The sequence below is a fragment of the Cryptotermes secundus genome, unplaced genomic scaffold (genome assembly GCF_002891405.2).
Source record: "Cryptotermes secundus unplaced genomic scaffold, Csec_1.0 scaffold414, whole genome shotgun sequence".
Taxonomy (NCBI): Eukaryota; Metazoa; Arthropoda; class Insecta; order Blattodea; family Kalotermitidae; genus Cryptotermes; species Cryptotermes secundus.
The window spans coordinates 627,366-641,334 of NW_019743151.1; the positions used below are offsets into that span (position 1 = coordinate 627,366).

General features: G+C 37.2%; 2 protein-coding genes across 3 annotated transcripts in view; one reads left to right on the plus strand and one right to left on the minus strand.

The window, feature by feature from the left end:
- LOC111873852 (WD repeat-containing protein 89) overlaps window positions 1-10,768 on the plus strand; it is a 62,323-nt gene extending 51,555 nt beyond the window's left edge. The window contains exons 12-13 of one of the 2 annotated variants that reach the window (XR_004514040.1): window positions 6-212; window positions 9,653-10,768. Coding sequence is in view for 1 of the 2 variants with exons in the window: in XM_023868886.2 (XP_023724654.1) it covers window positions 6-53 (48 nt within the window). In the remaining variant the exon portion in view is untranslated. Of the gene's footprint in view, window positions 1-5; window positions 515-9,652 lie in introns of those variants that run through there. The other variant, XM_023868886.2, reaches the window with a different exon arrangement.
- LOC111873845 (cysteine and histidine-rich protein 1 homolog) overlaps window positions 10,299-13,969 on the minus strand; it is a 32,793-nt gene continuing 29,122 nt past the window's right edge. The window contains exon 6 of the mRNA XM_023868873.1: window positions 10,299-11,187. Within this exon, the coding sequence (XP_023724641.1) occupies window positions 11,160-11,187 (28 nt within the window). The 3' untranslated portion in view covers window positions 10,299-11,159. The remainder of the gene's footprint in view (window positions 11,188-13,969) is intronic.

Below are 13,969 nucleotides of genomic sequence, written 5' to 3' on the forward strand. Positions count from 1 at the left end.
TTCAGATGAACTTGAAGCAGAAGTTCAAGCACCACCAGAAGAACCCTTATTAAACAAAATTGTCTGTCTTCAAAAGTACTTGAAGTATGAAAATATGTTTTTTAAGTATCTGTTAACAATTAAATGGATACCGATTGTATAGACTGTTTTGCGACATCACTGCAATATGGAGCTCCTCTTTGCATATAAAATATTAATTGAAAAACCTTGAGGTAAGAATACTCTTGTGAGATCTTGGACAGATATGTTACAACAGATCCTAAAGAAATGACATACGAGGGTGTGTGTACTCAATTTAACTGGCTGAGAATAGTGCTTAATAGTGGACTGTTGTGAACATGGTGATGAACTTTTAGGTTCCATAAAAGGCAATATGCTAAGTAATGATGAGTTTCTCAAGACCCTAACATCATTGAATTTACTATAAAGACACAGTACAGATCCTGACAGAAATTTGTGAAGAATTGTATTAAATTTTGTGTCAGTGCTATAAATTGAATTCTAAACTTCAGAATATTTGTTTGGACTGTCCTATGCATTTCTTTTGACTGTTGTTAACACTCCTTGATATATGATCGAGGCTCTAAATTTTATTTTTAGTCTGGAGGGTGGTGGAATTTAGATTGGCAGAGGAAACAGAAATACTCTTGAGAAAACCTGCCCTAGTGCCAATTTGACCACCACAAATCCCACATGACCTGACTGGGGCTCAGACCTGGGCCACCATGGTGGGAAGCAAGTGACTGACCACCTGAGCTATGGCTTGACCTATTTTTTAAATTTAACCTAATCCTTCCAGCTGCACTATGGCCCTCGGGTCAACTCAGACTCTAACAGAAATAAGTATCAGGAATCTTCTGGGGGGGGGGCATAAGGCTTGACACTATTACCACCATCTGTGAGCCAACTGTCTAGAAGATATGTTTTAATTTTTCATCCTTTACATGTTTGAGTCAAAGTGACCATCTTCACAAGGATATCAGCATGTAAGGAAACTACTATTGCCATGTCATATATCTTCTAACCAATGCTATGATGTACATTGATTTGTTAAAACATCTGAAAATTATTACAATAAGTCTGTTGACAAGTACAGTGGAACCTCGCTTAACGAGCACCTCATAACAAGTAATTCACATAAGGAGAATTGTAAAAAAAAATGACTCGCTTAACAGGCGATGTTTCGCATAATGAGTGATGAGAGGGGAAGTCCCGGATTGTGCACATGCTACATCAGTCTGTGTTTAGCATTTGTTCCACTAGCATGTGATGACACATTTTTCCAAACTTGTGTTCAGACATATTATTTGTGATTTTTTTGTGCAAAGTTTAATAACCCTTGCAAAAATGTCCCCGAAGAAAAACCCGCAAAAAGACAGTCATAAGAGAATAAAAATAACCATAGAAATGAAACGTAAAATCATTGAAAAGCAAGAACGAGGTGTGAGCATGGCTGATCTAGCACGCACATACAATCGGTCTACATAAACGATCTGCACTATCCTCAACGAAGAGGAGGAGGTAACAGCAAAGCAGCAATCTTCTGATGCAATAAGAGAAGTGCTGAAAGCATGGGAAACTGTTGCATTTGAGAAGCATCACCCTATTAAGGCAGTAGCTATGCGCACTACAAATTTATTTAATGATCGCATTTTGTGTCAGTGCTATAAATTGAATTCTAAACTTCAGAATATTTGTTTGGACTGCCCTATGCATAGGACATGTGTCGCATTTTCACCAAATTTTGAAGCGTCAGCAAAAACAAATGTCTCTAGACACCTTTCTAGTAAAAAAGAATTAGATATATATCATAAATAATAAACTAATTATTTCAATTTTTTTTTCCCTGCAAATCGAAGTCGCATTCCAGGTTGGTTCATTCCGCATAGAAGAAAAGACGAAGATGATTCACGCTCCTTAACAATGTATATATAATTTTCTTTGAATAAACGTTATACATAAAATTTTTTTAGTATTTTTTTGGCATGGAATGCATTATCATATTTTACATTAATTTATATGGGAAAAATTGTTTCGCTTAACGAGTGTTTCGCATTACGAGTAAGACTCTGGAACAAATTATGCTTGTTAAGCGAGGTTACACTGTAATATACAATATTTGTAATCTAGAAACAATCTGGTTTGTGTCATTACAATGGAAGATGAGTATATTCTAGAGTGTGGTTTTGTTGTCTGATGATCAGTTATATTATGGATATCGTGTAGTGTTTCTGTAATGCAGATTATATTCAAATATGACTACCTATGGTATGGTGGTCCAGGTATGCAGGCTATGCTATGTTGTTATACTGCTCTAACATGTGTTGTGTTGCATATTTGTACCCTTTATGCCTCATGAAGTTTGTGTAGGTTTGTACTGTTGTTTCACCATGATGTCGAACATACAATTCTGATTATTATTGCTTTCCTCTTCTATTATTTTATTAGGTTTATTAAAGTGATAAATGTGATATTTTCTTATATTCATGAGATTCCCTTTTTAGCATACTCTACTAAAGTAGCAACATACAAAAACTGGATAGACAGACTTCTCACACTACCCTTTAATGAAAACAACAAAAAGAAGGAACTGAACACCATCATTAATGTAGCACTAAATAATGGATATAGGGAGGAATACATCTTCCATATTGTGATGATGTCCAGAACGTTTCTAGGAAATGATCTATAAACAACCTTCAGTTGCACTAGCACACTCAACAATGGGATGAACGTTTATTGTTTGTTGCTAGGCAACAGTCAACACACCAATAGAATAGGCTGGCAAGATGACTGTCATGTGACTGGCTTTCCATGGGGTCAGTGCCGACACCACTGCTATGCAACATTGTGGTAAACACTCCTTTAAAACAACTGGAACCTGTCATTTTGTCACATGTACCACCCTACATGTGACAATATATACAACTCAAACAATGGGAAAATAATTTGGAAGATAAGGCCAAAAAGGAACAAAGATGGGTTACATTTACCTACACAGGAAATTATATATTGAAAATCAGAAAACTTTTCAAAGACACTAACTTAAAGATAACCTTTGAAACAATTTCCACCATAGGTAAATTACTAAATGAGAAGCAATTAATTGAACTCACGAAAAAAGTGGGATATGCAAAATAACTTGCCAAAGCTATCACAAAGTATACATCGGCAACATAGGTACAAACCTAACAATGAGATATAAAGAACACATAAGAAATGTTAAGATTTAACAAAGATGATTTGGCCTTCGCCAAACACATACTAAATAAACTCCACCAGTATGGACCTATGACAGAAACTATGCAAATGGTTAAGCATGCTAAAAACGGGAATCTCATGAATATAAGAAAATTTCACATTTATTATTTTAATAAACCTAATAAAATAATAGAAGAGGAAAAACATACAGAGGAAAGCGATAATAATCAGAATTGTATGTTCGACATCATGGTGAAACTACAAACCTACACAAACTTCATGAGGCACAAAGGGTACAAATAAGCAACACAACACATGTTAGAGCAGTATAATAACACAGCGTAGCCTGCATACCTGGACCACCATACCAAAGGTAGTCATATTTGAATATAATCTGCATTACAGAAACACTACATGATATCCATAATATAACTGATCATCAGACAACAAAACCACACTCTAGAATATACTCATCTTCCATTAACAAGAAGTGTAATGACACAAACCAGATTGGTTCTAGATTACAAATATTGTACATTACTTGTAAACAGACTTATTGTAATAATTTTTAGATGTTTTAACAAATCAATGTACATCTTAGCATTGGTTAGAATGGTAATAGTAGTTTCCTTACGTGTTTATATCCTTCTGAAGATGGTCATTTTGACTGAAACATGTAAAGGATGAAAAATTAAAAACATAACTCGTTATCAATCACACTGGATGGTGGTTAAAAATCTTGTATATCATTACTAGTGTGATGGACGAGGATGAACCAAGTTAAGTTTACAGCTTTACCGGTGGCGTGCCGTGCATGGAAGCAAGGGAAGCATTGCTCCGTAGTTAGGAAACGAAAAGAAAGGAAGTTATATAAATAAATCAATTTGAATATTGTCATTTAGCTGCTGCTAAGGCCACATGCCTCCTCTTTCTCCCTAACCCTGCTTGGTGGGATGGACCAAGTTTTGTTTCGTTAATCTTGGTAATACTTTGTCCAATCCGAAGGAGCCAAGCGAAGCAAATTTCAGTTTGCTGGCTAGGCCAGTGAAGGAATGTGTTATTTCGATGGTTATGTGAAAATTAACTGTTTGTGTGTGATTTCAGTCTTGATGGGTGTTATAGGTAACATTAAGTGTTATTAAAATATTCTAAGTGCATATTTATATGGCGTAAGATTGTATTTGTGATCGTATTTTGACGCATCAGAAGGAAGTTGTCCACGTTTAAGGGAAGCAAATCTGATATTGTGGTAAGATGGGCAGGGGCGTGAATAGACTACACGCACAGGCAACAGCTAAAATGAATGCTGACAGACAACGCGACTGCGACTGTGCAATCGAAAGCCTTTTAAAACGGGGGTTTAATAGCAGAGCATTTTCTGAAAAGAAAATAATTATAGAAAGAGGACGAACGACATGCGAGTTGCCAGAACTTAAAGCTCAAACCAAATTATGTGAGGAAATTTAATTTGGAACAGTATTCTAAAACAGAGTGGCTATCCGGTTGCCATAATATAGGAAAATTGTTTTGTTGGCCATGCCTATTGTTTCTCAAGGAAAAAAATGTATGGAACAAGACTGGGTTTGGTGATATCAACAACCTTCATAAAGCACTGAAACGACATGAGAACTCTCAGACTCACATTATTTCAACAATGCAACTTGTTATGTTTGGGAAATCTCGAATCTCTTGACAATCAAAAGTGCCTGTCGATACTACATAGGGAAATAATGACATGCTTGATTGATATCATCTGCCATTTAGGAAAGTGGCAACTTGGCCTCCGTGGTCTTGACAAAACCGTGGATTCTATCGACTGAGGTAATTACGTGGAACTAGTTCACTTGTAGAGGAAATATGATCATAAAAGAATTACTTTTAATTAGTGGTTGGTTGCAAACAGAAACCATTAGTTAAGTTAAGCAAATATGTAGTATTCATTACAAGCATTTTTGGGAATTTTTTGTATTCTCATAATGAGGTTCCACCGTATATTAAGCTGAGGAAGTGTAAATTGAAGCTGATCACAGTAGCAGCACGGTTTAAGGCATGAACCAACCATCTTCACCCACTCGAACACTGGTGACATGGGTTCGAATCTCACTCAAGGCATGGATGTGTGTGCATTTATTCTGCATATAGGTAGTGGCCTTGTGATGGGCTGATCCACTGTCCAAGGAGTCCTACTGTGTATAGGATTAAGAAATGAAAAAGTGGCCCAGGTCCAAATGGCTGTAGAGCCATAGAGAAAAAAGTGTAAATTGAATTGAGACTAACAGGTTAAAGAGTTTCTGGTAGAACTTAATGATATCTGCTCTCCTGAAAATGGTGAGGCTAGGAGGAACTTTACATTAATAAAATACAACTTAGGGATCCATTTCTGCACATAACTTGCATGAGTGAAAATTCCATTTTAAAGTTACCCGATGTAATCCTTCATATATTTAGTATTACTATAGGATTCTGACGATGGTGTATAACACACTGATATGTTGGGTTTTTGGACTTTATCCATCGTCCTGGTTTTTAAGATAACAAATAAAAACACGACGTTTCGGAAACTGGATCTGTTTCCGTCCTCAGGTGAAGGAGAACACCTATTCAGTTGGGTCCGTTAGACTGGACCAGGTCCAGTGATTGAGGCTAGCTCTTTCTAACGGACCCAACTGAATAGGTGTTCTCCTTCACCTGAGGATGGAAACAGATCCAGTTTCCGAAACGTCGTGTTTTTATTTGTTATCTTAAAAACCAGGACGATGGATAAAGTCCAAAAACCCAACATATCAGTGTATATTTAGTATGTTTGTAATCGATAACCCTTGGAGTTTGTGAGATTCATGAAAGTACTGTCATATGCAATATTCAGTAGGACATGACATCCCTAGGAGGACTAGTGCTAAGGTTAAGAATGGTGGAACTGTATGTCCACTTCTTACATCTTCATGGTATAATGCTTAATTAAGTATAAGAATAACTTTGCCTAACACTGGATGTGGCACTGCCTATGCTGAACACATTTTTTTGGTTTTTCACAGTCCCTGCAAACAAATGCCAGGATAGGGCCTCAAATCAAGCCATGCCCACTTCTTTCCATGTCCTTGCCAATTCATTATTCATTGCTCATTTTACCATTTGATGGTACAGAGTCTGGGCTACAGTCAGCATTGCTAAATGAATCATGCATAGAAAATAAAAATGATGCACACCTGTGATGCGTCAAATGCTCATTTATAATATACAAACTGGGAAAGTTGTGTCAAGGTGTGATGCTTCTGACTTTTATTCAGATTTGTGGTTTGAATCTTGGCCAGGACAGTGGCTATCCAGAAGGGGTTTCCATGGATTTCTGTTGTCCCTCCAGGCAAGTGCTGGGAAAGTGCATCATGTATGGAACAGTGCAACTACAGTAGACACGAGTATGGCTTACAATGAAAACTTTATTACAGTGACAAGCCTCCACTGTCTAGGGGAGACGACAAATTATCTTCCAGAGTCTCCAGAGTATATATTTGAATAAGAGATTTTACTTGATCTTGAAGCAGACGTGCTTAGCATACGTGCACACAGCCATCCTATTATGTTACTTAAAAACATCAGCCAACTCCTCAAACTGTCATAGAAATTGCAGTGGGGGACAGTGTTTTAAGAGTTCCATTTAGCATGACTTGACAGCAAAATCAGGTGTCCCACCCCTCAAATACCAGCCAATGGGAAGTGTCCATGACATAATCTAAACTTGTTCTTAGGCCAGTAGCTTGTTTCATTGTATAGTGCTCTGTGACTAGTCAGTGGAAGTTGAAAATGTTTCTTTGATTGACCTGTGTGTTCTTCAGAAAGTATTTAACCCTCATTATGACACAAAAATGGTAGTGCTTAAGACGCGAACACGAAGTTTGAATACATCTGGATGAAATCGCTGGCTTGTCAAAAAGCAAAATTTGAAGATAGTATGGTTTAGCTTCTCTGATATTGTTCACTATTTTAAAGAATACATATGAAATTCAGTCAGTTCTGTGTAATGGAAGACAACTGACACAGAAAGAAATATTGGCTGTCATATTTGTTGCTGGGCCAATAATCAAGGCAAACCCAACATCTAATGGCATGCTTGAAGATCGAGAACATTCACTGTTCTCTAAGGAGAATCTAACTCAAGTACTGGCATTAGTATGCACAAAGTGCTGGGTCACTTGGCTGCATTTAACATACATACATGTGAGTCAGCTGGACGTCTATTTGTACGAGGCGACTCCTAATATGGAAATAGTTGCAAATACAAGAGATATGTAAATTATAAAATCTTAAACTTTTCATTGAAGATAATGGTAAGGATACCAAAAATGCTAAATCCTTCATTATTTTGGCATGTCCACTTAAAATAATAAAATTTCCATTAATTGTTTCAATCCATAGTGCCATATTGGGATAGACGCTTGAAGATATTTTTCTCAGTGAACTCGGAAAAGTACAGTAGACTCTGGATTATCTTAATTAGATTATCTACTTTGTGCATTAATCATGGAAGTGTAGAATCTCTTATTTACAGACACTAGCTTCCCATAAACATATGCGCTGTTCACTACATCTGTTCCAGTATATGTACATGAGTGGCTATAAAATAACCGGCCTGATGCTCTAAAATCTGTTATTCAACTAATCACACGATGGAAATGCTATCACCTTCAAAGTGGTCCCCTCCCTGACCTCCACAAAGCTCCATGCGAATTTTACACTGTTTGAAGTAATGCTGCAGGTCCTTTCCTGATAACTTCTTTATTACCTCCATTGCCTTTGCCTTCACTGTATCTACAGACTCAAAACGGGTTCCTTTTAATGTAGACTTGATCTTTGGAAATAAAAAAAAAAAAATCACACAGGGCTTGACTTTGGATCTTTTTTTTTTTTTTTTATAAGCATGTCAAGTCAAATAAATGTTCATGTTTCCTTTTGCTCAGGAGTGAGGATTCTCGGCACCATCTTTGAACACGCTTTTAGATGTTAAAATGTTCATGTAAAATCTGTCAGACACTTTCTTTATCAATGTTAGCACCTGTTTTTGTCATGTAGGGCTGACCGGGACGTGGATCATCTTCAGTCTCTCCCCTTCCCTCTTTTAAATCTTTCGAACCACTCAAAAACTTGAGTACAAGATAGACATTCATCACCATGAACTTCCATCAACAAACTGTATGTTTCTGTAGTGGGTTTTGCAAGGAATTTCACATTGACACTGTGGGAACTGCCCACATTCAAGCAAGTGTGACAACGCAAGCGTCATTGCTTAGCTGTACTTTAACACTTAACATAACTCTGACAGAGCTGAAATACACGGTCCACTTCAAACAAAGGCTGCTACCACACTGTTGGCCGTATGGACTTGGAAGTCGTAGGGTTGACGGAGAGGAGAGGACACGCTAATATGCCACCCCGCTCACTGTTGCCAAGACCACGGAGTCGGCAAAATATCAATCTGGTTCTTCTATAGCTGCTCCATGTATCAGTGATGCTTTACAGTGATATGCAGTACACTGTAAATCACATCCTACTGCAACATTTCTGTTTTATTATTTTATAGCTTTTATCACTGAACAAGGGTTGCTTCTGTTTAGTGATTAGCAGTGGGACTAGTAGGTTGTAGTCTGCAGTTCAATGCAGGTTTTAATTTCTCAGATTTCATTAGATACCTTGTTTACTAGAATATATGATGATCTCATCTTTAAAGTCTTCACAAAAGAAAAAAATATTTGTTTTAAAGTTGACAAGGTTTTCTATATGGAGCTGACACACTTTTAATCATTTTTCAGTTTCTACCAGTGCTGGATATTTACTCCAACACTGAATATTTGTGCTTCAGCATCACTGTTGGTATCTTGTGTGCTTTGTGACCATTAGTTTTAGTTCACATTATAACTGCAATGTACAACTTTCAATATCTGTGATACTTTAGAACCTCTCTTCTGAGCATCATTACTTCCAATTTATACCAAGGTACTCTTAATTTTTCTTTCAAGCAAGTGGAGGCATAATATGTACATGTACTAAAGCTTTGATCTCAAGAATGCTGCCAGCATAGTGGGCTTACACTGCACTTTGTTGGCCTTGAACTGAGAGACAGATCACTACAGAATCAGCAAAGAAATACTTGCGGGGTATGGCTGGTAATGTAAAAAGAGTGACTCCAACAGGGTATTTTCTAAGTACGTGAATGTGAAATGACTGTATGACTATTACCTAAGACATGTCCAAGCAGAAAAAGAAAACATTTGGGTAAATACTGTATTTTGATTTTCTGTTGTTTTTAATTATTTGTGATACTTCTCCCTCCATCACTACATATAATCTAGAGCTTGCTGTATGTTAAAAACTGATAGATAACTCAGTGAAGAGACATGTTGCAGACTAGACAGGCAGGGTTCAAGTCCTGATAGGAGATATTTTTCTCTCCAAGTAGTTCAGAATGCTGTGGCCCACTTAGCCTGCTATTTGAAGCATGCTGGTAGTTATTTCCTTGGGCAAAATGGTTGCAGTATGTAGCTGACAACACACCTTCATTCGTCACAGATTGGTGAAACTGTAGTGGGCATTTTGGCATAAATGAAATGACTATGCCCAACACACCAAGTGTATTTATTAAATTATTTTGGTAAGTATATAACAATAGTCCTGAATTGGTGAAGGTTTTAGTTCAGATCAGACTGGCAGATTTTAACCTCCATATAAACATTTAAATAAATAAAAATACTATCACAAGTTAGTAGTGGTCTTTTCAACATATACTATTCAACTCACGGGAAGTATTAAATACAATTCATGCCTCGGAGGTATTTTTGGTGATGTCGGTGTTTCCTGCGCGTGTAATAACATATGCTCATTATTGACAACATAACAACTATGCTTCTGCGTGTGTGTATATATATCTATATGAGATAATTATTACAAATTTATTGATCTTGAAAGTAAAGTATCATAAGATCATCTTGCATGATTTTCAAAACAAGTTACATATTTATAGACTTCCAGACAACAAAAGAGTGGTTTCGGATGTGAGCAGTGCGTACTGTTATCAATGTGGCATATGAAAGTGCATAAAACAAATGTTAAAAATAATGAACTTTATGGTGTAAGTACAGAAAACCAACACAAATATCACATGGAGAATAATCTTCGCTGTTTCATAACTACTATTGACAACTGGGATAAGAAAGCATCACTGATCTTGTAATCAAAATTATTGTAATTACAGTATTACAAAATCACATACTACTTCACTCTTAATTTTTGTATCTATTAGTCAATATAACTATTTCATAGTAAGAAACAGAAATTTAATATATAATATAGCTTTTATGGTTACTTAAATGAGTAACTTAGAGTATAAATAAATATATATATATATATATATCTTGCTATTATGTGATACAATAAATGTAAATAAAGGACAGCTATTTCCATCATAAGGCATTCCCTCTAAGCCTGGCTTGAAAAACAACACCTATTCAGGATTATACACAATCTGTTAAAAAAAACATATAGGTATACAAGCACATAATACAATACAATGAAGTAACACAGACACCATCCATGTCTATAATTTAAATGAGCCAGACATATCTAAAGTCCTGCCTACCAAAGATGGCTGTAAAATAAGGACACGTTTTAACAATATTAGAAAGTGCCCTTTTAGGTTGTTTTTAATAAATTGAGTCATTCTAGTTTTTTAAATAATGTCTTTCCAATATCACGAGTAATTCATAAATACAAGTTCATTTTTTATGTCTTTGTTTGGTTACAGAGAATGTGAAGAGACTGTATTAAAGCTTCTGATATCAGTTTCTAACCTCTACTGAGAGACTTACTTAGCCTACAACGAGTATGCACAACTACTTAAAGCCACACATCTAAGCAACGTAACAACTATGCTTCTGGTCAGAAGTAATTTCCTTAGAGCACACTGTTGTCTACTTTGATGACAGAAACATGATAAGCCTGAAAAGAATACATACAAATTATACTCAGTTCATCGGGTTCAGAATAGAGTCCAAATGGCGGAGTCAGGTTTCATAAAAGGTAAAGAATTAGTTTACTAAATAAGTAACGGTTAGCTTCTGGCATAGAGATCTGCTTTAAAACATTCATTTAGATGAAAACGTCCACATTATATTCAGACAATTACAGAACACAGTCAATAATAATGTGACATATTTGCGCTATGCAGGACACCCCCTCCCCCGCCAGTAGTGCCTCTGCTACGGTAACAGGCCAGTCAACTCTCTGCCCCCCTCCTCCGTGGTGACGTAACAAGGGGACCACTGCTGTAACACGAGGCAACAGAATGGTATAAAAAGCCGGCTGACCAGTATGTGAAGAGTGTGTGTGTGATCAGGAGTGACACAGTGTGGATCGTGAAGTTGCCGAGTTCAGCTGCAGTGAGTGAATCGTGAACGTGAAGAATACCGGAATGTGTGAGAAATTATTGGGAGTGTGTAATACAGTGACACTGGTATAGCTCCTGTATTGCACTGTGAATAAGTGAAGGCCATTGAATATAGAGTGAACAGATTATTGTGTAGGGTGTATAAATTGTGTAAACCCGCAACTGTGTTGTAAGTATTTGTAGGTAAGAGATGTAGGTTCTTAAATAAACCAATTAACAATTCGAACAGTGTCTTCAGTGGCAAAACACGTTACATTGGTGTCAGAAGTGGTTACGAACTTACACACGCGAAAACCACGCAAAAAAATGAAGATGCAGCAGATGATGGAAATGCTGGCAAGAATGGACGCCAACGTGAAATCCTATCAAGAAAGGACGGAAGCCAATAGGAAGAAAGAGAAACATTTCCTGGCAAAATCAGACATCAACCAAGAAAAAACAGATGTCATTCTGGCAAAATTAGACGCCTACCAAGAAAAGGTGGCGGCCGATAGGAAGGCCGCAATGCGATCTATGCGGTCAGAGTTGGATGAAAGAATCCAACATAGAATTGAAAACATTTTTGTGATCTTTGAACACGACAAACGGATTCTCCAGTCGGAACTAACTGAGGGGATTGAAAAGACAAAAGAAAAATTACAGACGGCAGAAGTGTCCCTCTGCACACGAACAACAAAACTCCAGGAAGATCTAACGAAAAACTACGATGAAACATGCGCAGCAATCGAGGAGGCCAATCGCGAGTTCCAAGCCTGGTTGGATGAAACAAGACAGACGAGGGCCGAGCGGGGAAATACATCAACGGTCATCACAAGCACAGCTCAGCCCCGACATTCAACGGGAATTCAACATGGAGTGTGTTCCGGCGACAATTCGAGACTGTAGCGGAACACAACCAATGGTCGGACCGGGAAAATTGACATACCTAATTACCGCTCTGAAGGGTCGGGTGGCAGAAGTGCTACCCAGCATTCTGATGAATTTGACTTACGAGGATACACTTCAGGCACTAGAGGACCATTTTGGGGACCAACACTTTGCAGCTGCTTACTGCTGCCAACTGACGAGAACACAGAAACCTGGAGAACCCCTGTAAGACTTCGCCACGGCCATTGAAATGCTTGCCCATCGTGCCTACCCCAATCTATCTGCAGACCACATAGGAAGAGAGGTAGGGAAAGCTTTCGTATACAGAACAAGAGAAGCCGACATAAAGATTCAGCTACTATTGGGAGGGGAGAAAATGGTGAACGAGGCCCTCCGACAAGCGCCAGAGCTGCAGGTCGTACTGGTAGCAGCCTGCAACTGTGTTATAAGTATTTGTAGCTAAGACATGTAGGCTGTTAAATAAACCAATTAACAATCCGAACAGTGTCTTCAGTGGCAAAACACGTTACAAGTATACTGTAGTTTTCTTATACAGTGAAACCTCACTAATTTGGAATTTGCGATAATTTTGGCATCTTTTTTCTTTTGGCACATTACTGTCTTGATCATGTTGCTGCTACCTAAAATGATTTTAAGTTGGAACTTATATTTTTACATTTTATGACAATTTATTTTATGATATGCAATCTAAGTTTGAAAATAAAGTTGTATTGCCTAAAAAGACATGCAAAGTCCAGTTTTTAACTTCCCTGAACATATTTTATGCAGCACTTCTATAATTCAGACTTTCACTCATTTGGACAAGGGTTCACTCCCAATCAGTCTTAATTAGTGAGGCTTACTGTATATGATTGGATACGATTCACTACAGAAAAACAAATGGTTGAATTCCAATGATGATACAACTCTACAAGCACAATATCCAGTGGTGATTTTTGCAGCTTTTTAAATGTCTTTTTATATATCAAAATAATATAATTAGCATCACCCTTATCATTAAAAAATTTAAGAAATGTCTATTTGAATCCTGTGATTATTTAATATAATTTCTTTTATAATTTCATTTAAGTGAATTGCGTTTAAAAGAGTTATGTGGTACATATACAAATGGTCTCTAGCTACCTCATAGCCCCATTTAATGCCCTCTCTCATTAATTACTGAATTTCTATGACCCAAGCCCCATTATGTTAGTTTTTCATTTAAGGCTGTCCCTGATTTAATATTCAAATGGATGGAATGGGAATTACTACCATAATTATATTTCTATCCAAGTGACAAACTGGTTCACATGATCAGTAGGATTAAAAACAGATACAATGGGGTACCCAAAAGAAACCGAACTAATTTTTTTGTGGGCAGAGCTTTTGTAGTACCGCGTTTTGCCGCTATGAGCGCATAGAGCTAACATTCCTGAGTTGATAAGCCGACTACCGTTGCTTCAGAAG